Consider the following 25,871-nt stretch of genomic DNA (forward strand, 5'->3'; position numbering starts at 1 on the left):
GAATTTCTCTTGCTTGCCTAATGCGTTACTGCAACATTTTCGATCCTATTTATCAAGCAATATCGAAAGCGAGGAACTTGAACAAAGGATATCAAGTTTAGAAGCAAAGACGTTAATTACTTGAGTTAGAAGTCCTTTGTTTGTCAACTTCGTTTTGTACATGAAAATTATAAAATTATTTAGTTATTTTATAAGTTTGATTTTAAACTTATAATTGGATAGGCGTGTGTATATAAAGTTGGGCTGGGCCTAGGTCGTTAGTTTTGCCACCATTTGCTATGGGCCCATCCTACTGTAAATATTCGGAGATTCGTCGTCCCGCTTTCTTTTTACCAAACAAAAAATTTTCGTCTTCGGGAGCAAACACACATCTCTCTCTGGACTCCCTCTGGCACTCGAACCTTCTCCAATCTCAAATCCTCAAATCCATGGAGGCTGCTCTTCCATCAAACCCTAACCTTCCTCCTCCAATCGAATCCCTAGATCCTCATCCCCCTCCTACTGCCGAAACCCTAGCCTCAGATTCGAATGGCCCGCCTCAACCGCCGCCCACTGAAACCCTAGCTTCCGATGCTCAAAACCCCTTCCCAAATCCCCAGGCCGCTACTGAGAACGGTATTTCGACTGACGCCTGCAAGAAGCTTGCTATTACGAAGCCGCTGTTGTCGGAAAACGGATTGACCAACACCAATAGCGGCAACGAAAGGGATGGCTCGGGCGGGGAGGAGGAGACGACCAGCAGGCGCCGCCGCCGCAGCCGGTGGGATCCTCAGCCCGAGTCGGAGAATCAGAGTGGTGGTGGGGAGACGGGCAGTGGGACGAGGAAGAGGAAGTCGCGGTGGGCGGATGAGGAGCCGAAGGCGATTCAGCTGCCGGATTTCATGGGAGGTATTGAGTTTGATCCAGAAATTCAAGCTTTGAATAGTAGGTTGCTTGAGATTAGTCGAATGCTGTCTTCGGGTTTGCCCTTAGATGATCGTCCCGAAGGGGCTAGGTCTCCTTCGCCGGAACCTATATATGATAACATGGGAATTAGGATTAATACTAGAGAGTTCCGTGCCCGTGAAAGGTTGAACAAAGAGAGGCAGGAAATTATTGCTCAGATTATTAAGAGGAACCCGGCATTTAAGCCCCCGGCTGATTACAGGCCACCCAAGCTTCATAAGAAGCTTTACATACCGATGAAGGAATATCCCGGATACAATTTTATCGGACTTATCATTGGGCCAAGAGGTAATACGCAGAAGAGGATGGAGAAAGAAACTGGTGCAAAAATTGTCATTAGGGGTAAAGGTTCGGTGAAAGAAGGCAGGTCGCAACAGAAGAGGGATTTGAAACCTGACCCTTCCGAGAACGAGGACTTGCATGTTTTGGTTGAGGCAGATACACAAGACGCTCTTGATGCTGCGGCTGGGATGGTGGAGAAACTCTTGCAGCCTGTTGATGAGGTGTTGAATGAGCATAAGAGGCAACAACTTAGGGAACTTGCGGCATTGAATGGGACAATAAGGGATGAGGAGTATTGTAGGTTGTGTGGTGAGCCGGGGCACCGTCAGTATGCTTGTCCATCACGTACTTCGACCTTCAAGAGCGATGTTCTTTGTAAGATATGTGGTGATGGTGGGCATCCAACCATTGATTGCCCAGTGAAGGGTACAACTGGGAAGAAAATGGATGATGAGTATCAGAACTTCTTGGCTGAGTTGGGGGGGACAGTTCCTGAATCCACAACTAAGCAGACCGCTACGTTGGCACTTGGCCCAGGCAATAGTACATCAAGCAATCCTCCTTGGGCTAACAGTACTAGCAGCACTAGCAGTGCATCATCACATCCAGGCTTGGGATCAACTGGAGTCAAGCCGGTCAAGGACTATGACGAGACAAACTTGTACATTGGATACTTGCCGCCTACCCTTGATGACGATGGTTTAATCCGATTGTTTTCAGCGTTTGGTGATATTGTGATGGCCAAAGTTATCAGGGACCGGGTTACTGGAGCGAGTAAGGGTTATGGTTTTGTGAAGTATGGAGATGTTCAAATGGCTAATAATGCAATTGCAAGCATGAATGGTTATCGCCTAGAGCAGCGAACCATTGCTGTCAGAGTTGCCGGCAAGCCTCCGCAGCCTGCTGGACCTCCAGCATCGGCAATGCCCACATACCCCGTTCCCCAGCCTGTTGCTTCCTTTCCATCCCAGCAGTTTACCCCCGGTGGTCCTCTTGGGAATGCACCACCTACTAGCTATGCGGGTACTCCTGTTCCATGGGGACCCCCTGTTCCTCCTCCTTATGCTCCTTATGCTCCGCCGCCTCCGCCTCCCCCGGGTTCAACCATGTATCCTCCTCCCATGCCGGGTCAACATATGTCTCCTTATGGTGCACGATACCCTCCTCCCCCTGGTGCACCACCTCAACCGATGACTTCAAGTGAAGCACAACACAGTTATCCCCCTCCAGGAGTTCAATCTGAACACAATGTCTCTACCCAATCTCTACAAACTAATCTGTATGGTGGCTCCTCAGCACCAATGCCACCAAACGGCCAACACACTTATCCTGCTGCTTCATATGGTTACTCATCTTACTACAATGCAGTTCCACCACCTCCACCTCCCCCCGGCCCTGTACCTGGATCAACTGCAGACCAATCTCAGAACATTGGTAACGTTCCATGGGCCACGAGTGCTCCGGTTCACCCTCCTGCTTCTTCTGCGGAAAAGACAACTTATGGTGCAGATGCAGAGTATGAGAAGTTCATGGCAGAAATGAAATGAAAATCCAAGCTGATAGGTATGCATTGCACATTTTTGCTTTAGTCCTGGTTATACAAATTATGTTTTGGTATTTTTGGATGCTTAGTTGTTGTGTTGCTTTGATTTTTTATCCATTTGAACTGGCCGGGGTTTTTCATATCTACAAAAATACTAACCTGTGTCAAAATATAGAAATAAATATCCAGCACTTCAACTATAGAGTCCATTACTTACAAGAATTTTAACTCAATTAGTCTCTCTTGCTCCCTCCTGGTTATGTGAGTGAGCTTTGGGTTTCTCACTTTTTATTGGGGTGGGTGAATGATGGGTACTGTTTATTAATTTACTTTATAAATTTCCACTTTTTATTTTACGCTGGGACTTCACTTGGTCTTTTGTATTTATGAAGGTTGATTACAGCAACAGATGATCATACCATTGTTGTAAGTATATGATTCCCCAGGAAAGTTCTGGATATCTATCCTGGCTCTTGTACAATTTTTCCTATGGTTCTCTTTTTCTGGAATTATGGCACTGGTTTGTACTATAAGGCGTGATGGACACTAACACAAGCCCTCGCTTCCATCCCCTCTGGATGGAAATGAAGCAGATTGTGCATTTCTGTGTTTAATTGAATCACCCAAAAAGCTTGTTGTGCAGGGATGGTCTTCAAAGTCACATGGCTAGGATTACATTTATAGTTTCCATTCTTATGCTTGAGGGACACTCATATCTGATTTTTCTATATATTGTGCTGCATAAGTCATTTATATCTGGTTTTTGCAGTACTTGACCCTTCTTCATTGCCATTATGTAAAATTTTGACAGGACTGATGTTTCTTGGAGCTCTTGTGAACTGATTTCTTACCTCTTGCCATGACTTTGTTGAAGTTTGGGACTCACATCTTTAACCTTGCTGTAATGTTATGACCTTTGCAGAGACGTGGGCTGGAACTTCCGTTGATCGTTTCATGTTGGAGAAGTCATCTTAAACAGTATTATTCATATTATTTTGGGTGCTTATGTTGGACTTAATTTTTTTATTTTTCTTGTTACTTATCTCTCCTACAAATTCTAGTTACTAATTTCTCCTTGTTCAAATTTCTTCTGAACGTACACTATTTGGTACTAATGTTTTGTGATGTTATATTGGGTTGCATAACTAGTTTTGTTGATTGGCCTAACTGTTTTGCCTTTCTAGTTTTTATTGTAAACAAGTTTTAACCTTAAGGACCCTAAGCTTTTCCGCCTGCCATGGTTCTGACGCTGCTTCAGTGATGCGTTATCGTTCCATTTTAAAAAGGTAATCATGCCTTGCAACTCGAGGCATTCTTGGTAGGTGGAAGATAATGTTGTTATGTTTTTGCTTATCTGTGTTTCTGTATAATACAATGGGATATTGATGTCCTTTTCTAGTTTTCCTTTGGCAGGTAAAAGAAATCATTCATGTATTGGTTATCTCTTTTTTTTTTTTTTGAATATCCAGAGTTTTGGTGGTGTATTTGACCACTTCCATAAATTTTACACTTGTATTGGCATCTTAGTAAAACTAACCCCTGGTCATAACCTAAATTATGAAGTCTTGAGTGTTGCAATGATTTGTTGAGGTAGAAAGTGGACCATTTGGGCGAGTACGAATATGGTACAAATTGTTGCAAGTAGAAGAGAGTTTCAGGAAAAAATGAAATTGTTTTGGTTTTGGGATGAATGTTGGCGGATAGAATAGTTGATGGTAGCAGCTGTTTGTAAAAACAATCTTATTGAACTATCTCGATGAGGATTTGGGCGTAAGTTGGATTGTATATTTTGTATTAAGTTTGAATACAAGGGTGCACTTGGGCTGGAGAGAGTTGTTGAACATTGCCTAACGTTATAACCCGTGAACATGATTGGCTATTTGCAGGCGTTGGATGAGAAAATAACTCTATTTCTATAGTGGGTTAGATTCTTAATTATTTCTTTTACTCAGCAGTTTTAAGGCATGAGATGTTCCCTTAATTTTTGTGTTTTTGGATTGCTAGGTATTTTTTTTATTGCTTTCGAGTTTTTCTCTATACAAGGCTTGCCCTCCTAATTTAAATGAAGAGAGTAGTTGCATCTCCATTTTTCTCCCTCTTTTCTTCTTTCTTTGTTTCTTTATATTTTCTATCTGACAAACTATATTTTTGCCCCAAAGTCCTGGTTTTTTCAATAGCTTTTGGAACTCTGAGATGAAGTTTCTGTGAGTAATCGTTCCTTTTACTACTTATCCGTAACTATACCTGCCTTCTCGTCTACATGTGTAATTTTTGTCTCGAGTGACAGCAATTACACATTTGTATGTATATGTGCCAGAATGCGTGTGTTGGTCTTTAAATGGGTTTTTGGTACATTTCAACTAACTAGCAGCATGCAGAAATTTTGGTCCCCCACATTTGCCTGGATTCCTAGTTTGTTGGTTAGAGGGAGTGGGAAGAAGGTTTTATTCTTTCATTGTTTGGAGAGTTGTTTTGTTGGTAATTTGGTATGAGATACTGCTAATCCATTTTATTGTAGCGACCACATCTCCCGTCAGCGGCAATTCACTAACCCTGTCTGCAGATGAGCTCGGACTTGGTTGTTTTTCAGGCTAATTTATGCATTGAAGTTCAGTTGTGTTCAATGTGAACACAGTAGTAGCAACCTTTCCTTTCACTATGTAGTATGTACTCGCGGCAAAGTACTGAGGATCGTGTAGGTCCTTGGTCTCTATGCAAACGCAACTGTGTATATACTAGGTAGTGAGCATTTTCTTTTTGCGACTTACAGAGGTATTTCGTTATCTAATTTCTTCAAAGTGGTTGGTGTTACTAGGTTTGACGGATCCTCATGGATGAAGCCACTAGATTTCGAGTTCAAATCGTTCTTCCTAGGTTTGAGCTTTGATTTGGGAAAGAGGAGAAGAACCTGTGTTCTCTCTTGTTGCTGGTTTAGGGCTGTCACTGAATAGTCCAATTGTGATTGTGTATGCAGATATTTTACAATTGCAGCAATTTTAACCAGTTTCTAACAGTTTGTGGCTTTTACTTGTTCATTCGGACCTCGTTTCGTTATTTCATTGCGTGCTCTGTTGAATTGGCCCTCCCATTTTTGACTGATACTATGTTTAGGCCTTCCTATTGGTAATGTAGATAGGTCTTGCAGGAAACGGTATGTGAATGAAGTGCCGGTTAGTCGGAAGCGGTATACGCTCTGTTGAGGTCGGGGTTCGGTTCTTCCTTTGTTTCGTGTTGAGTGTAGGATGTCTCTATCTCGAGCACAAAAATTGAAATCTAAAAGACCCAAATGATATTGGACGGGCCGTTCAAGAACTAGTTCATTGACATGTGCAAAAACTTGAAAGTTCTTATCCAGATGACGATTGAGATTGGACACGATGTGTTAACGATACAACCGTTAAAATTAAATAGCTAGTTGCAATTGGAATTTAATTTTAATCAATGCGATTACCATTGGTACGTATGGTTGCATAACATATGAGACGATTTTTGGTACATGTGATATTCTAAAACTATTCCAATTTATGGCGTGGGAGATTTCCGATTAGTATTCGGTGCATGGGGAAATTGGGGAATTATGGTATTTGATGCACTCTTTCATTTGGTTGTTAATTGAACTGAAGATTTGATGATCGTGATACGATTATCTATTAAGAAAACTAATGAAAATGATTTGAAATTTTTGAGTTTTAATGATAATGGCAAAATAAAGGGTAAAGTGAATAGTACCAAGATTGATTTTTTAATGTAAAAATGTGGTTTTTCGTTAAAGTGAACAGTACCATGAGTTTTTCGTTAAAACTCCCTTATCCATTTGGAAAGTGTGCTATCGAATTTAAGACCATCTAATCGTGATATGCATATTTATTTGGATTTCTGCTAACTTAAGACCCTCTAATCGTAATACGCATATCTAATTGAATGTTTGTCGGATTTGAAACCATCTAATCGTAATGTGCTTATCTATTTTGGATTATAACCAAACTGAAGATTTTTTTTTTTTTTTTTTTTTTTTCAAGGTAAGAATTTTATTAAATTCGAGTAGAGATGTTTACATCAGAAGCTAATGTATTAAACATTGCAAACCCTGTCACTAGAAGAGACTTGAGTTGTCCAAGCATTGGGAACGTGATATATCTCATTATTTTAGGGCTCCTATAAACTCTTCCGGATAGCAGCGTTGTAAATTCCATCTGGCCTCCTCCTCGCAAGCGACCTCGGTTCGACACCAACTGTCTGCAATTTTTTTTCCCCAATTTTCATTTTTTCCGTTCTTCTTCTCCGTCGAGAAAGCCATGGATAACGACGATCCCTCCGCCCGTCGCAGAAAGGTAACATCCAGCTTCTTCTCTCTCATCAAATTTCTTGTTCAATTTCACCATAACTCTATCCAGATCTGAAATTCTTGCTCTTCTTCTTTCCAGCGTAGGTTCATTCCCAAAGCCCAACCTCGCAAGAACCGTGAACCAACTGTTCCCACTCCGTAACTCTCATAATTTCACCATCCAATTCCCTTTTAATTTCGTTTTCCGTCAAAATTCATAAGATTATTAGTTTTCATTTGACATTTTTGTGCTGCGAATCGATGCAGAGACGCCGACGCCGACGACGATGACGGTCAAGAAACTCGTCGGGCCCAGACTCTGCTAAGTGAGTACAAAGTAAATCTCTCTCGTCTTTCAACTTTTTTTTCTCTCTTTATTGCAGTCCCCTTTTTTTTTTTCTTTCATTTTCTTACTTAAACAATTTCTTATTTTTTGTATGTGAATTATTTATTCATTTGTTATTTCTTTTTAATTATTGGGGTTTTTTTATTAATTAAATAAAAAACAGATTAAGCGGCTTTTGGCTTTTTTGAAAAGTTAGGTGAAGTCTTAACAATTTGATCATAGGGTGTGTTTGGTATGGTATTAAATTAGACAAATCCATAATGCTGAAACTTCCTCTTTTGGGGTTTGCGGTTTAGAGTTTAGACTTTCAAAGTTTCATTTTTCATTTGTCGGAAAATGCGACGGATTGCACATGTGGGTTCGGCAAATTAGCGAAAAAAGTGCGCCCGTCCTCTTTGCATCTTAAGTTCGAATCCTCCTTACTCTCAAGTTTGAGTCACCGTCCCCCGTATATAGAGTAGTTTAGAAACGGAACATAAATCACAATGTCTGTTTTGCCAATATGTGCACAGCTGAAATGTGGTTCTCAAGTGTATAACCTGGAATTACTCTTTCGTATGGTATCTATTTTCAAAAGGGTTATGGGCTTAGTGTAAGAACACGCGCAGATGATTGATTTCTATCAGTTTTGTATAAGCATTAGCTGCACAGATGATTGATTTCTGTTGTTGCATTTACAGGAGAGAAGACGGGGAGCTAAACTCGAAAAGAAATGTAATTTCTCGTTAACTTTGCTTGCACGTTACTTGTTTTCTTTAGATTATCCTGGGTTTGCTTTCCGTTCATGTTTGCTGTTCAATCTGCAGCCTCTGTGCAAGTTGCGTTTGGTCCTGGAGCAGCGGATGCATCCTCAACTTCTATCAGAACATTTGGAGCTGCAAAGGATGCCGATAGTAGCAAAAGCGGCAGCTTAGTTCTCAAAGGCTCTGATGATGAGCAAAGTCTCTTAACTTTTCCTTCAGCCTCTAATGAAGCTGAAACGGATGTAACTATGGAAGATGCTATTGATGCAGAACCATTTCAGATTGTCAAGAAAAATGATGGAGAATGTTGGGTAAGAACGTGCGCCATATATCTGTCTCTATGTCACTCTATCTCTCTGTATCGCTCTCTCACAAACACGTCGCTGGTGCTTCTACAGGATTATGAGAATACATACTATCCTACTACTCTCCCTCTCAGGCAACCCAACTCTGGAGACCCAGGTATTCTTTCTGAAAGCTGGAAAACCGAGGGTTTTCCTTACGCAATTGATGGCACTTTTTGTTTATAGTCGTCTTGTAATTCATAGACCTTTTGTTTTGCTTTTAGAAATCCTTAATGCGAACGAATTCGGGGAGGATGCTGAAAAAGAGTATGATGAGAGCACGATAAATCCTGCTTCAAAACTCGGGCTGCTGGTGCGTATTAGATTAGTAACTTATTTCTGACGCAACAATGTTAAACACTAAACAGAGTGATATATTTGATGGGATGTTGCTAAATTTGCTTGACAGGACGAAAAAGTGAAAGCGAAGTTGTTATTCGTTCAACTTCCTTCCATTTTGCCATTGACGTCAAAGCCATCAGCTACTGCAAAGGGCAAAGAGAAAGTTGGAAGCTCAACATCGCTGGAGAGCTCAGGTGCTCCAAAGAAGGAAGGTAGTTTCGAAGAGTTGCCAGCCGGATTTATGGGTAAAATGCTGGTTTACAAGAGCGGAACGATCAAGTTGAGGCTAGGAGATACCCTCTATGATGTAAGTCACAGCCATTAACTTTCCTTAAACTGAAAGAAAGCACGATTATAGAAGCTTCTTATCATTTTTGTTGGTTATATATATGTTAAATCATTTCGTTATCAAGTTCAATGACGTTCGGTTTACTTACCACTTACTCTTACTGTTTCACAATCCATAGAATGATGATTTCGTGTCATCTGTCCGGCACAGAGTAGTTTGTCATTAGATTTCACCTCCAACTGAGTCCAAGCTAGATTCAAGTACTATGAGAACATAATGTTCATTCATGTGCTTACGATACGCAGGTTTCACCTGGTTCAGACAGCGTGTCTGCTCAAGATGTTGTGGTAGCCAACGCTGCAGAGAAGAAATGCATCGTTCTTGGAGAGCTGCGCCAGCGAGCTGTTGTAACTCCTGATGTGGATTCCCTCCTAAATGTGATTAGCATCGATTGAATGCAGGGATGTCACCAAAATCTTGTGCATATTGAGGTGTAAGTGGGGGAATTATGCACATGAGAAAGCTGAAATGGTAGATATGTAGAGGAAAATCTTGAGAGTAAATATGATGCTAGAATTACTGAGGTTGTGTAAGCGGTTGTAGGTGAAAACGAGAAAATTCATCTGGCTAAACAATTTTACTGAATCCATGTGGTTAAACTGTTTTATCTTCGCAATTTTTTTTAGTTAATCCATCTCTTTCAAGGATAACTATTTTTTTTTTTTTACTGAATCCATGTGGTTACAACAACAACAACAAAGTCTTTCAGTATCATAGAGATTCGACGTGAAAACGGAGGGCCGCTTATCGACTACCTAACATCCTCTCCTCCTCCTGGCTTGGGACCAGCTGTGTAAAATAAACTCACACAGTTGTTGTTGTGCACTCATCATAAGAGTATATTTTTTAATATAGAAAGTTTGGAGTGCATAGTTAAATTTGTGGAGTGCGAATAACAATTCCCAAACGATATTCTAAAATTTTACCGGATAGGGAATTCGAACTCGGATAAAGAGTGATCAGATGTTCTTGGCCTTTCAAGTGAAAATTGCGTAGTTGGACCTCAACCATTCGAGTTGTGTTTTCGGTTGTAATTGTTGCCAAGAGATTGGGGTGGCAATGAAAAAATCAACTGAATCTCTAAAAAAATGGTAAATTTAACAATATTAAACAAAAATCATAGGTAATATCCATAAATCCCCATATTACAGGCAACCTGCAAATGTACCAGCACTGGAAGACCATAACAAAGCACAGTTTGAAACATAAACTGCCTAACAATGCAGAGGATTGGAAAACTTCAGCAGCAAGTCATCCAATGGGGATGTACAACGTGATGTCGTCGGATTTAGGGTTAAGCCTTGTGGGTTCGAGTAACCACCACAATCAACATGACCACAACGGAGAGCATGAATGATGTTTTCAGCTTGTCCTCAAAGCGATTGCTGGCTTCTGCTTTCGCGTTTTTACTGCTTGGAGGTTGAAAGAAGCCGCCCATGACCTTTGTAATTTTATCGATTGCTTCCATGACTTTTGCCATAGTATTTTGAAAGATCCACTTCACAATGTTTGTAGCTTTATCGTTGTTATCATTGGAATTCTCTTGTGAACTCTCGGAGCTATTGTCTTCATCTGCGTATACGATGAAAAATTCATGTCGAAACCAGCATTAGTCATGACTGCGTTCATCGAACTTGTGAGCATTGACAAGGTATTTCATCTCTCAACTATTACAAGCTATAAATTTCAAGCTTATTGCTCTTAAGCTATAAACTTCACCTTATTTCATCACTGAAACACGCATGAATATACATTCATAAGAAACAGAGGCAACTAACGCCAGGAAAACAACACGTAAAAGAGGCATCTACGATTAACAAATGACGTTTGTGAACACAATCTGGCACTTGTGAAATCCCATTGGAATATTAGAGTGTTATAATTAGAACCTATAAGTCAATCAATGATACTCCTTATATTCATATCACACCAACCTGCATAGAAGGACTCCCGGAGCTCGCGCACCACCTCATTGTTCATCACAGCATCCCAAACCGCTGTATCAGATGACAATGCCATCACCATTCTCTGCACAAGAAAATACCCTTATGACATAATTCTAAAAATTTCATCCTCAGCAAGATAAAATGTGAAAATAATTTATCAAACAGAATCAACGGTCTTAATTCTTTAAGTTTACATGCACTCTTGAAACCAAAATTCAGAAATGTATGAGAAACAAAAACGAAAGATGTTAAAGAAAGAACCTGCACAGAAGACTCAGTCTGCAAGAGATGGAAAGCATCATAAACTCTCTCAACACCGTGAGACTGCAACATTTTTGAATTATTACAAAGATAGGCAGAAGGCTCCATCCAATCTAATTCTGACCCAGCTGAAGGTGCTGGGTGCACAAACCCAGCAGAAGGACTTGTAATTTGATCATCCACATCTCTGTCTGACTCAGAACCAAACTTATCCCTGATGAAAGGACTGAGAACCCTAAACCATTTCATCAAACAAGGCATGATTAGTGTAAACTACGACACTAGGCAGCTAATTAATCATTTTTTTATTTGACAAGTTGATAAACTAATCTAAATTACGGATTTAAATTCGAATGCGATAGGTCATGCACACCTGCCCTCGCCAACAAGCCTGACCCACAGCTGCCGCCATAAGTTTTTTTATGACGCGATGATAAATTAGACTAATTTACAAGCACGGGCAGGAAAATTTGAATTCGAGTGCCCCAGGCAATAAAGACTTCCTTAACGAACCTGCCTAACTCGCGTATACTGTATAAAACACATACACAAAGGGTTTTATTTATCAGAGACAAAGAGTATTGAGTTGCTTACTGTTGAAGGGCAGAGACAGCATTGTGAACTTCATGCTTGGAAGGAACAGGTCCAAGAACAAAATCATCCATAAACCCATGTGAAAGCCTCTCATCATCCTCACTGCTAACCCCATTATCCACAGTCACCCAATCAAAATCATCAAAGCGAGGGGAAGAAGGCCAACTGGGTGTCCCAGAATTGGAAGCCAGAGGAATATTGCATGAGGAAAAGGGAGAAGTGGGTGAGGAGAGAGAGAGGTTGTGGGAAGAACTGGGCTTCTGGTTGTGCCTAGAAGTGGAGGTGGCGGTAGTATTTGTGGTGGTGGTATTAGGAGCAGTAGAACTGGAAGAAGAAGATAGGGGTTCTTGAATTGGTGGGCCACCAGCAATAGTTCTGGTGACTGCTGCCCTACTCACAGCCTTAAACATGCTTCCTCCTCCACCTCCTCCGCCCATGCTTCTCCCACCAAACATCATTGACACACAACTTTTAGGTTTTTTTTCTTCTCCTTTTTTAGTTCTCAGACTATGTATCTGTGTCTTCCTTCTACGTTATGTAAACCTAGGAGGAGCCAGGATTCAGTGGATTCCTTTGCTTGTCTGCCTCTGACTCCTGTTCTGTTGATATTCTCGAGGCCAGGATGTGGATAGGTATATAAAATGGTCCAGTGTTCCATTGGCGTCACAAACTTCTTGTTAACAAAAGAAGGCTCCACGTTGGTTCCTTGAGGGAGGTGGCTTCCCCTTATCTTTCTGTTGTTTATTCGTTTGCTTTTATTTTTGGCGAAAGTTTATTCCTTTGCTTGGATGTATATCATTCATTATTTTCTGTTGTTATGTACTTAACGTTAACCCAAATAAAAATACTTTATTTATAACATGTGTGAACTTGGCCGGTCGATTAGGGTAGTGAACAATGAACTCAAAGTTCTAATCTTTATTATATCGGAACAAATAGGGTCCCTAGAAATTTTGAACCAAGTGGTAGATTATCTTATCGGTTAAGACATCTTCTTCATTTTACTATATCTTGGTTTCAAATTCTTAGAGTAAGATTCTCTCTGAATTTCTTCCATCCAGATTCCTTCCATCATGTACGTTCAACCGAAAATCAAATAGTCATAAATTCATTAACTGTCGTCTTCACTGTTCGTCTTCTTTCTCTTCTCACTCTCTCTCCGACTCTATTCTCCATCTCTCTCTCACTCTTCTCTCTCTTTATCTTCTCTAACCCTAATTTTCTGACTTTTTTTTGGTTGTGAAAACTTTTTGTTCCCAATGGCCCAACCAATTAGAACCCAGAAAATTTTGCACAAGTTCGGCCTAAAAATCACCACTAGGGAGGCCCAAGTTGGGAATGCATGTACAGAAAACGGGAGAACCAATGGAAAATATTATAAAACCCTAGCTAGTTCCGAAAACCTAAATAAACGTCCAAGTTTTAGTAGAAGAAACGGGAGAGGACGGAGGAGATCGGTCTCTCCACCGACAATGGGTACTGTACTTGATTGATTAATGATGCTACTGGTTTTTGCTGACGAGAAAAACTTGGCAAAGTTAAGAAAACATATGAATTTTGTGCTTTCCGTTGCATTTCTCCCCAACCCATGAAAGTGAAACCTAAGAAATGAAAATGTTATTTTGCTCGTGTTCTATGGAATTATTATTTTTGTTTCGTCATTGCTTTAGTTTTGAATGTGATGTGTTTTAGTGTTTTGAAATATAATAGGATACTACCAGTCAGCGTTAGGGAGGAGGAAGCCATCCGATGTTATGAATACAACCAAAATGAAGATTCAGTCGACAAAGATGACTAGTGTTTGTTCCTTCTTTGGCCCTTCCTGAGACAATAAGGGGGAGATGTTATTTTAGCTAGGGGGAGTTTTTATTTGGTTGTATTCATTATGTATGATGGGGGCGGTAGTATCCTGGAAAGTTCGAGGAGAATCTGATCGATGGCCGCATTAATGTCGTTCCACTTTCACTCAGAGACTGGAAAAATCGAGTAGCCAAGGCGTGGAGACAAAACTACCTTCTAGTTATGGATGTATTAAGATGAGTTTTATAAGTTTTTTTTTTTTTTTTTTTTTTTTGCATTCATTCCTCTTAGTGTATCATGGCTTGGTAGCCTAAGATTTTCTCAGTGGTGAGTTTTGCCTCGTTGAATTTTACATGTATGTCCACTCTCTATGTTTCTACTAAATATTAATGTGTAGGATTTAGTCTACATAACTGGTTAATTTAAACTACATTTTGAATTAGACTATAAGCTTGAACGTATTCACCCCTAAGTTAGATTGGTACCATCCAAGAACTTTCATTAGGGCAATTGTTTAACCTAGAAAATTTTTTGCATTGAATTTGAGTTTTTGGACATCCACATAGTTTTGAGAATTGAGAAGTATCTCTCATTTATCACCGTTCAAGTGGTTGATGTTATACGATATCTTTTACTAAAGAATTTTGCGTGTACCTGAAACGCTATCACGTGATGGAACTAATTTATGTATTATTATATAAGTGGGCGATATAGTTGATATGTCACACTTTTTAGATATATTAATCATTTGAGTGAAATAGTAACATCGAGATATATATATATATATATATATATATATATATATATATATATATAAACGGGAATATTACCCCTTTTAACTGTCTTCCTTGCAGGATCAACTGGATCTGCTTGAACTGTGAAGGGTCTGTAAAACCAACCCATAAGAGAGGCAGCTGTAATGCTTTCCTTAACGAAAGTGACGTTTAGAGCCCGCCATGTCTTCAAGAACACCTTCCTGGATTTCGGGGATGGTTACTAGGAGGAGTCTCTGGCATGGATTTCTTAGTCGAGTCCGATGGTTTAACCGGGCAAAGGGATCATCATTCATTGGGGTGTTAATCGAACGTAAGACTATCATGATAAGCTCGTTCATTTGGATGTCTACCGAACTTAAGACCATCTGATATTAATACGCTATATCCATTTAGGATTATAACCAATCCTAAGATTAGTTGATTATTAATAGTGTCACAAAGCCGTCACTTAGTACTATGATCTAGTAGTATTACTTTCACTTGTAAGTGAAAGGTCTTATTTATTTGCTTCGATTCTTGTCAAAAACAAATTGAACTCACTTTATTGTTAGTCTATTATGAGACTAAATCCACCATCCCCTAGTGTAGATAATATCGTTTGTTCAAAAATAAAAAATAATGTCACAAAGCCTGTTATTACAAGTATATTGGGCGAAATTTGACGAATTGAGTAGTATACTGATGCATTAAGGACTTTTTATTAGCGTTACAAACATAACGCTACAAAGACACGAATAAAACATTTTAAGTCTCTTTATCCAATTTTATTAGTGGATTCCTACCAAATTTAGTTAAGTTATTCAAGCATTAGGAGCAAGTATATATGTAATTATCTATCTCCAGAAACGTTGCCGGATGGCAGCGTGGTAAATTTCGTCTATCATCTTCGAAAACGACCTCGGTTCGACAACCGCCTTATTTTTTTCGTCCTTCTTCTCCGTCGAAAAAGCCATGGATAGCGACGATCCTTCCGCCCGTCGCAGAAAGGTAACATCCAGCACTTTCTCTCTCATCAAATTTCTTGTTCAATTCCACCATAACTCCATCCAGACCTGAAATTCTTGCTCTTCTTCTTTCCAGCATGGGTTCATTCCCAAAGCCCAACCTCGCAAGAACCACGAACCAACTGCTCCCACTCCGTAATTCTCATAATTTCACCCTCCAATTCCCATTTGATTTCATTTTTTGTCAAAGTTGATATCATTATTAGTTTTTCATTTGACATTTTTGAGCTGCGAATCGGTGCAGCGGCGTCGGCGGCGACGACGATGACGGTCAAGAAACTCGTCGGGCGCAGACTCTGCTGAGTGACTACAATGTAAGCTCTCTCAGCCTTCAGCTTTCAACTTTGTTTTCTTTCTTTATTGCTGTCCGTAATTTATTTATTTATTTATTTTTGCATTTTCTTGCTTAAACAATTTCTTGTTTTTAGTACGTGAGTTATTAATTCATTTGTTATCTTTTTAATTATTGGGTTATTTTTTGTTTAAAATAAAAAATAAAGAGATTACCCGGCTTTTGGCTTTTGGCTTTTTTGAAAAGTTAAATAACTCTGGTGGCAATTTGGTCATAGGGGTGTGTTTGGTATGGTATTAAATTAGACAATCCATAATATGGAAATTTCCTCTTTTTAGAATTATGTCATAAGGGTATTTTGTTGTGCAGAGAATGGTGATCGCATTGTCATCTGATACAGCGGTTTGGGATGCTGTGATGAACAATGAGGTGGTGTGGGAGCTCCGGGAGTCTTCCTATGCAGGTTGGTGTGATATGAATTTCAGTAACGAGTATCAGTAATTGAATTTAGGGTTGTAATTATAACATTCTAACATTGCAATAAGATTCCACGAGTCTCATATTGTGTTCACGAGCGTCTTTTGTTATTCGTAGATGCCTCTTTTACGTGTTGTTTTCCTGGTGTTAGTTGCATCTGTTTCTTATGAATGTATGTTCATACGTGTTTCACAAGTTGGATGAATGTAGTCATGACTAATGCTGGTTTCGACGTGAATTTTTCATCATAGACGCAGATAAAGACAATAGCTCTGATAGTCCACAAGAGAATTCCGATGATAACAACGATGAAGCAACAAACATTGTGAAGTGGATCTTTCAAAACACTATGGCAAAAATCATGGAAGCAATCCAGAAAATTACGAAGGTCATGGGCGATTTATTTCAACCTCCAAGCAGTGGAAATGTGAAAGCAGAAGCCAGCAATCGCTTTGTGGACAAGCTGAAAACATCGTTCATGCTCTCCGTTGTGGTCCTCTTGATTGTGGTGGTTATTCGAACCCACAAGGCTTCACCCTAAATCCGACGACATCACGTTGTATATCCCCATTGGATGACTTGCTGGTGAAGTTTTCCAATCCTCTGCATTGTTGCATTGTTAGGCATTTTATGTTTCAAACCGTGCTTTGTTATGGTCTTCCAGTGCTGGTACATTTGCAGGTTGCCTGCAAATGGGGATTTATGGATACGATCTATGTTTTTTGTTTAAAGGGGGAGTCCAAGACAACAAGACCCCCCACGTTGCAAGAGTCGGATGAGTAACTACACAACTTTACCCTTACTTTACCTATGATTTTTGGTTAATATTAGTAATTGCTTTTTTTCGAGATCAATTAATTTTTTTCATTACCACCCGAATCTTTTGGCAACAAGTAGAACCGAAAACACAACTCGAACGGTAATTACCAAATAGTTGAGGTCCAACTATGCAATTTTCACTTGAAAAGCCACGTACATCTCATCACTCTTTATCCGAGTTCTCCATTAGATTTCAATTGTTTAGAATATCGCTTCAGATTTTTTAGGTGTCGTAATAGTTTTCTATTGATTTGTTAAAAATAAAAGGTTTTTTTTTTTTTTTTTGTCAAAATAGTTCATGAGATTGACATAACTCTTTATTTTGATCTTTAACATTGAAATCGGTGGAGGTAATCCCTGAGTTTGTCCACCATTAATCATTTTAGTCATTCTGTGAAAAATCTCCGTTAAATGAAAAAGCAAGTAGAGGGGTTGATTGACAAAATGACCCTCAATTTAATGGAGATTTTTTACGGAATGACCAAAATAACTGACAATTGACAAACTTGTCGATTTTCAATCTGAAGGTTGTATTTGGTTAATTAATGATGTTACTGGTTTTGGCTGATGAGAAAAACTAGGCAAAGTTAAGAAAATGGGTGCATTTTTGCTCACCACCTTATTTAGTACGTTTGATGAGTTTAAATTTTGAGATTTGTATCCATCCACAACACAGATCTTAAAATTTAAACTTGTTTAATGGTAATAAATGTGGTGAGCATCAACATCACTTGAGAGTGGCAAGCAAAAATATTTCCTAACAAAATATATGAATCTTGTGCTTTCCGTTGCATTTCTCCCCAACCCATGAAAGTGAAAAGTAAGATTTGAAGATGTTATTTTTGCTCGTTTTGTGTGGAATATTTTATTTTGTTTCCGGTTGCTTTAGTTTCGAATGTTTTAGTGTTTTAGTGTTTTAGTGTTTTGGTCCATGTATGGACTGATTTTGCTGGATATTGTTGTCGTTAGAAATATTTTATTTTCGTTTTTGGTCGAAGTCGTCGGAAATAATTAGAGTTTTTGCCCTCGATAATGTTACACTTAAAGACGCTTCAAACCTCATATATGCTTTTGAAAAGCACCATTCCTTTTTTTCAATAGAAGAAGGGTACCAAAACTATTTCACAGTCAATTATCAAACAAGTGTTTTTTTTTCTCCAATTACTCTTAAGTGTTTTGTTTAATTGAACTTATAAGATTGGTTAAGCGTTCTTGAGTATTTAGAGTATTCTTCTTCTGTAATACAGACACAGTTATACGAAAAATCAAGAAATAGGATAGATGGTCCATTTTGTTGCATGTTAATGGTGGAAGATAACGGTATTCTTTATCCCCCAACTGCTCGGTTGGGAATTATACCCGATGTGCTTCAGACTTTTTGACTAAAGTTTACCTCTTTGCAGGCTATGTTGTTTACCGTGTGCGTGGGGTGGACGTAAGAGACCAGTTTTTAAGGGTATTGTGTATAGTAAACCCTCAAACCAGGGCGTCACTCAATTGAAATAACAACGGAGCAAGCGCACGGTTGCAGAGTAGCTGGCTGGCCAGAAACTAATCGGTCTCAAGGTTCTTACTGGGTTAACGAGGTAATCACAACAAGCTGATTAACTTGATTGCATTCATATATTAATTATATACATGCTGTATTATCTTCTAATTTTAGGGTTTGTCGACAAAATTATGATGGCTTGTTGTGATATATGTGACGGGGGACATTGATCAGTCCCTAAACTGAACGGAGCAGGCAACCAATGCTTGTACATTTCAAATGTTAACATCGCATATCGATTAATCTTCACATCCTATCGTCTTCTGGAGCAGCCTTTACAGTTTGGGATAGGCCATGAGACCACATTTTCCATTTTATATATTTGTTTGGGCCCAAAATACTATTGTTGGGCCGAGCAGCAGGATGTGCTCGGCCCAAGGTGATGACAAATACTATGGGCCGAATAATAAATCCTGGGCCAGATGGCAGGGTCGGCCAAATCCTATCCTAAGTAGTCCGGATAAACGGAAAAGGTCGAGGAAGTCCTGGTGCGACCAGGATTCTCGACCGGCAAGGAATGGAGTCTCGAAAAGAAGGAAAATTCAGAATCCCAGTGGGAGTAGGTTTGTTCGAGTTAGAGTCGAAATGGGACAAGGACTCCCAATCCAAATCAGAATTGGTTTCAAGGAATGGGGTACTATAAATACAAGAAATCATGCAACGGAAAAGCCCTTCAAAATCAGCATACAAAGCCCTGCGCAAAACCTCTCAAACACCTTGAGATTTTCCCTTTTCTTTTCCTGCTGACACACATTCAGTTTGGATAAACAGCACTGTGGAAGCACCCGGCGAGCATCTTCAGTTTGGATAAACAGCACTGCTGCCGCAGAATCAGCCGACCGAGAAGCACCTTCAGTTTGGATAAACAGCACTGCGTCGAGGTCGACCGGTTATCTATCTAAGTCTCGGCCGAGAAGGGTTTTCGAACCTTTGTTGGCAGAGGTCACCTTGCTAGCCTTTTCGGCATAGTTAGGTGTTACGAATTGCATTGCTCGGCGTACTGGACGCCGAGTTATTTTATGATTGGATACTCGCAAGTAAGTTTTAGGGTTCGGCATTCCGACGGCCGAACTACGTTTACCATCAAGACATACATCACGTTTGAGTACCTGTGCCCATATAGCTTGGTCTCGATTCGACGTGCTTATACTCTTACGAATATAATCACAGTGACCGAATCGGGTTCCGACGATTTGTGAACTCCGCAGAATTAGCAGCCTTGTCTTCAGGCTGTAGAACCCAGAGACCGAGAGTGTTCCTTCCTCGGTCGCAATCGCAAGATAGAGAAGTCCACGACGCGCTCAACGCGACAACAAATTTTACTCCTCGGCCAAGCTCGGCCGACGAGTTGGCACGCCCTGCATTCAATCGAAGGACGTAGTTAGCTTGTTAGTTACTCGGCCTGCGCGCCACGTAGTTTTTTTAATTTTTAAAGTCAACAATATTAAATATAGAAAATTAGAAACTTAATGCGAGTGCTTGGTACCCTTGACTTCTGAATGACATAAGTTAGGGTAATTGTTTAACCTAGAAAATTGTTTGCATTGAATTTGAGTTTTTGGACATGCACATATATAGTTTTGAGAACTGAGAAGTCTCTCGTTTATCACCATCAACCATTTGATGTTATATGATATCTTTTACTAAAGAATTTTGTGTATAATTGAAACACTGTCACGTGATGCTACTAATTCACGTGTTATTATATAAATGACCGACATAGTTGATATGTCACACTTCTAGAATATATTAATAATTTGAGTGAAATAGTAAAACATGGGGATGGCACATATAAACAGAAAAATTACCCCTTTTAACTGTCTTCCTTGCAGGATTCAACATACAAATACTATGAGGGGCAATCTTGGTTGAAGCTGCCCACAATGCAATCCACAACGACACAAGGACGTACGAACTGGATCTGCAATCGGTTCACAACCACAGGGGGCTTGTCGGACTCACTTCTGCTGGAAAGAAGTGCAGAGGCTTGAATATCAAGGGACACTTGCACCGCAAGGTACGACCGTCGAGGAGGGCAAATTGGAAACATGGTATCTCTTCCACGATTTCGTTGAATGTACTGACTTTGCTAGTTTATGTTTGGGTTTAGGCATTGGAAGAGAGAAGCTGTCGAGTTTTTCCATAGGTAAACTAGCTTTGGACTATGTATCATACGAATGCTTAAATAAGTTGGTTTTTGCCCCTTCTATAAGTTCCTTTTTATATATTTAACCAAAAAAACTGGCAGAAAAAAAAATATTTCGGTAATTGCTTTTGTGATTGATTCAATATTTAAGACATTTCTAAGCCGTTTGTGTGGAAGGCAAATGGTTTGGGCTCGAATGAATGAATCTGTTCACCAAAAAAAAAGAAAATACATAGAAGTTAAATTCCTTTTGTTTTTGTTCTTTTTGGTGGGTGGCTTTTGCTTTATTTCTTTTAGAATTATTTAAGAATGCCACGTCGTTATCGGATCAATTATTAAAAACTTGTTAAGTTAATGAGCTTGACACAGCACGATCTATTAAATAACGGATATGACACGAAAACAACACAAACACATCCATTTACCAAGTCTAGCTGTATCCCCCATCCAAAAGGCAATCGTTCCTTCAGCTCCCCCAACATTGCCACACACACACAAAATGTCAAAAACCAAAACTTTTTTGCCGTTGACCAAAATTAACAAGAAAATAAAACAAACCCCAAATCATGCAAAAATCTAACTGCAAATCAATCTGTCTATTAACACAACCGATAGAACAAGGTATAATGGAAATAATAGAAGTGAACATTTTAACTTTCAACTCAAATGAGCAGAAAGGTTATCTTACGCGTTTAATCATAATGAAAACTAAACGACTTAAATGCTTTTTTAGGTTAGTGGAATTAGGGCGGAAAGTGTGATGGGTAGGAGTGCATTGGGTTTAGAGTTCGAGATCCTCTAATAAGCCGAAAAACAAAATTGATCAAATTGCTAGTGTAGTTAGCTAGGTTGATGAGGTTGGAGCCTTAGCGAGACGAAAGAAGAAACTGTGATGATTCATAGGACTCCCACGGGTATATTGGTTGTCCTCCAATATCTCCACAAATGACCAACAATGGTAATTATAAGCTTTGAAATCTTGGGCACAAAAGTGGTACAAAAAGAGAAAGATGAAACTTATGATTAAAATGTAGACTAGGGTTGCAGACAAGTATCCAACAAAGACATATGAGTATAATCTTCCAAAAGGAAATGATGGTGGTTTTTGAGTTTTTCCTTGGGAGATTGAATTTCCTCCACAGTTTTCGTAGCATTTAGGAGAAATGTCAGGTAAACTAAATTTGCAAGCTAAATGATGTGTTATCAATAAGAAATAAATACGTTAATTAGCAACTAATAATAATCAAATCATCAACTTTCATGTTTTTTAATTTACAAAATTTTGTTTATAAATTTAGTCTCCCGAACATTACCTTAGCACTTAGTCTTTAATTTTCTTTCAAAAGTATGAAACAATGCATTTTAAAGAGAAGTGGGTGGGCCAACGAGGCTTGGTTGGGTTGAGAAAGATCATTCTCTTTACTAGAACAAGACCTAGATTCGAGTCCTGCTGTCGACAATCTTTCTTGGTGTGCAATGTATAAAAACCAAAAAATAAGTTAAAACTCTTTCTATAAGTCCTCCAATAGGCATTTGGTATTCAGAATACCCGCCCCTCTCCTAAACTTTTGTCAATAAAAAAGAGAAAAGCTGGGGTGGGGTGGGGTGGGGTGGGGGGATAAGAAACACTCTATGATCATTTTGTCCATGAATAATATATACAAGACAGAAAATGTTATCGAACTCAACTATTTTTCTAATATTTTTCCTAACTATCTCACACAAGATGGAATATTATGCGCGGGACTTTGGTGGAAAATTGAAACACTGTTAGCATTAAGATATATAACAGGTGTAAGAAAACATTAACAATATCTCTTTGACTGTATATTATATGTACTTATTATATCTTTGTGGCTGAATTACGAATGCAATTTTCGTTTGATCAACGAATTAAAAGATAGCTTTGAGATCACATTACAATGTGACTGAACTAGCGAAACATGCATGTTCAGGTACATGTTTGATGTATGAAAATGAAGCGGATAGATAACCAGGAAGGCACATACTTCTGGATCAATGAATTTGGATGTGCCTTCATGTAAAGAAGACATAAAAACTAAAAAATATCAGGGCTTTTATCATCTCCTCTTGACCTAACAATGTAATTTGGGGCAGCTTCCCAATACCGTCCCCAACACTTTTCTATCCCCTTGCTTTAGAAGGTCTTGTAAATCATTTCCTCGTCGATCTCATTTTTCTAGGTGCATTTTTCTCACGTTTAAAGTGATTGGTAATGCTTATCATCCTACTTATTAACATTAAGTGAATTTAAATATTGAGATTTATGTTTATTCATTACACAGATCTCAAAATTTAAACTCATCAAACAGTAATAAATAAAGTGGTGAGCATCACCGTCACTTGAGGATAGTAAGCATCACCATCACTTACGGATGGGAACAAAAATATCTCCCATTTTTCTACACATACACTCAAAATAACTGGTGGTGCTCTCAATTGTCTCAACCTATCTTAATTTTTCAGCATCTTTTTCCTTCTAAACAAAACACCAAATGATAGAGCATGGCATGTAACTGCAATGATTTTTTTTTTGTATGTTGTTCAAATTCACTTAGACCACAAGGATTCACCCACATATAAAGGTTTCAAATGGGTGATTATTACAAAAAGCTAATCGATCACATGGATCGCTCTTAATTACCTTAACTTTCTAAATTAATCTTCCCAACAAGTTGTTTACAAGCTAAACGACAAAATTTTGCTCCTCTTACAACTAGTTAAACCCTTTCCCCCTTTTATTAATGATATAACTTGCATTGGGGATCGAAGTCAATTGACCTTCCTTTGTATATTTTATGAATTCTTATAACAAAATGGTAAACCGTAGGCAAGTATGTTTATCTATTTTCTTATGACCGGATAACCCCCACACCAAAGGCAAGTATACTGTATTACTACTCCAAATTAGACTAAGAAAATGGTGATTTAAATCTCGTAAGCAGTAAATTAAAGAAAAATGCTCTATCTACCAAGTTAATTCATCACTTACACATATAAAAGTTGGTAAGTTTTTTTTGGCTTCATATACTATGTTAGTAAATATTACTCTATGTATCAGACCTCTAAATATATAGAGGATGTGGATAAGTTTACAAGATCAGAATTCCATGCATGTGTCTTGCTACTTAGCACTAATTAAGGTGATATCCATCACAAGACGTCATTTAATTAGACACCAACGTGGAGAGTAAAATATAATTTTGGATAATGTGTTTGAAGCAGTTGTTAATTACTCCTATTCTTTTTCCCCCCTAAAAGATGAACCACTTTTGGGATTCATCATATGATTCTGCACAAGCATATTAACGATAAGCATAGGTTTGGGGCATCTCTATATATCTTGTTTCTAAGAATTTGGGAAAAGGTCAAGAGCTCATATTCAAAACATAAAACAACAACAATGAATATATAATGAAGTTTAAACAAAAAACACTAATTAAGACGACGAATTGAGTTATTTTCCTTCAAATCAATAAAGTTGACTTGCCCATGAATCTTTTATGGTAGAACTTAAACTTTTTTTTTATGGTATTAGAACATGTTAAACTATGTATGAAGCTCAACGGTCATATGTGCTCTACGTTACCCAATCCGTGTTGTCCACATAATTGGGTCGAAAAGTCGTCACACGTGAATGGGTGTGTGAGGATGTGAAGGTAAAAATGTCTCATATTAGTGAAAGAAAAAAAACTTTATAAAGGCTTGCAAGAGATTAGGCTATTTCCCCTATTATCAACTGATTCTACGATAGAGGCCCAACCTTCTTAAAATTGCATGTCCATGTCTTGATGGAGGGAGGGCAAAATTGTATTTGTATATGACTGGTAGATGTACGTTGAGATATATTAGCTTTTGGCTCCAAATCTTGACTTAGGTGATCTCACATGCTGATCATATCACTCACCTTCAAACCCTAATAATTCTGTTCTCCACTAATTAGAAAGTGCATGCTCTTATGTGAAGAAAAACACACACAAAAGAGGATACACCAAAAGGGAAAAATTAATTTCAAGGGGCAAGAAAATGACTATATGCCAGAGAAGAGGAGAGGATAGAAATTAGGAGGGGAAAGATTACTCCTTCGGTGACTGACTGAGTGTGAATAGCCGAACAGTAACACTGGGACCGCAACTCCCACAGTGTTTTATTTTATGCAGAAAGAATGAAGTGGGGTCCTTCTTTTACTCTCACTCAATCTTATTCTCGAGTATGTTCAATTTTTTAATCATTATGTTATTTGACCCTACCTAGGGTTTCTATTTCTGCTTTTGTTTGGGCCATGCTGGTTTGTATTGTAAACGTCTATTGCGTACAGAGTCTTCGAGCAGAAATGTTTCATGTGCATTTGGGGCCTTTGACATGTACACAGATGTCAGTGGCTCAGTTTTTCATTGACTTGCAGCTTAGTTGTTTGAATATTCCAATTAATCTCGAAACAATGTAAAAGAAGGGAGATTAGAGACATCAAAGTTGTCTGTTTAAGGTTTTATATTGGCGAAGATTCTAGTATGTTGCAATGTATTTTATATAACGAGACTTTAAACTTATAAATTTTTCTTGACTATGCATCTAACAGCCCAAAGTGTCATTGTATCTTACATACTGGTGCATCCTATACATTGGCAGACTAAGGGAGATTAGAGACCAATAGTGTTGTACGAAACTTCTAACAAGATGTACACAAGCAACAGCAGTGCTGTATTCATCCATGCCGGTACAAATATATGCACAGTAAGATTCAGGACAAGTATTTATAGGGGCTATTCAAAGCTAACCATGTGACGATAGTAACGCTATCGAATGTGTTTGGGTACATGAAAGCAACGTGCTTCAAGTAAGAACAAAGTTTTTTACGCGAAATCTCAGTTTTTCATCATTGTTTTTCCCTAGATACTGTGGCATGGAGCGTTTAGTGGATAGATCGAAGAAGGATTCACCTGTCATGACGGTATATTCCTATGCGAG

The 25,871-nt window shown here is 38.8% G+C and overlaps 3 protein-coding genes across 4 annotated transcripts; 2 read left to right on the plus strand and 1 right to left on the minus strand.

Annotated features, from left to right (window-relative positions):
- The first annotated feature begins 345 nt into the window (after nt 1-345).
- LOC137734073 (splicing factor-like protein 1) lies at nt 346-3,900 on the plus strand. 2 transcript variants are annotated; one of them, XM_068473342.1, is made up of 2 exons: nt 346-2,790; nt 3,582-3,900. In XM_068473342.1, exon 1 carries the CDS (start codon nt 429-431, stop codon nt 2,772-2,774), a length of 2,346 nt encoding a protein of 781 aa, XP_068329443.1. In that variant the 5' UTR covers nt 346-428; the 3' UTR covers nt 2,775-2,790; nt 3,582-3,900. The 2 variants fall into 2 exon arrangements, with proteins under 2 accessions (XP_068329443.1, XP_068329444.1); XM_068473343.1 differs by having other exon boundaries at nt 3,693-3,900.
- A 3,076-nt stretch (nt 3,901-6,976) lies between these two features.
- On the plus strand, nt 6,977-9,834 carry LOC137735663 (uncharacterized). The gene is made up of 9 exons (XM_068475112.1): nt 6,977-7,101; nt 7,195-7,253; nt 7,362-7,431; nt 8,121-8,154; nt 8,247-8,494; nt 8,582-8,645; nt 8,752-8,840; nt 8,937-9,176; nt 9,464-9,834. The coding sequence occupies exons 1-9, from the start codon at nt 7,066-7,068 to the stop codon at nt 9,611-9,613; spliced, it is 990 nt and encodes a 329-aa protein (XP_068331213.1). The 5' UTR covers nt 6,977-7,065; the 3' UTR covers nt 9,614-9,834.
- A 490-nt stretch (nt 9,835-10,324) lies between these two features.
- On the minus strand, nt 10,325-12,605 carry LOC137733126 (uncharacterized). Its single transcript, XM_068472287.1, has 4 exons — nt 12,020-12,605; nt 11,426-11,660; nt 11,153-11,246; nt 10,325-10,790 (listed from the first exon to the last, which is right to left on the minus strand). The coding sequence occupies exons 1-4, from the start codon at nt 12,475-12,477 to the stop codon at nt 10,513-10,515; spliced, it is 1,065 nt and encodes a 354-aa protein (XP_068328388.1). The 5' UTR covers nt 12,478-12,605; the 3' UTR covers nt 10,325-10,512.
- Nucleotides 12,606-25,871: the final 13,266 nt, after the last annotated feature.

This window comes from Pyrus communis, chromosome 5 (assembly GCF_963583255.1).
Source record: "Pyrus communis chromosome 5, drPyrComm1.1, whole genome shotgun sequence".
NCBI lineage: Eukaryota > Viridiplantae > Streptophyta > Magnoliopsida > Rosales > Rosaceae > Pyrus > Pyrus communis.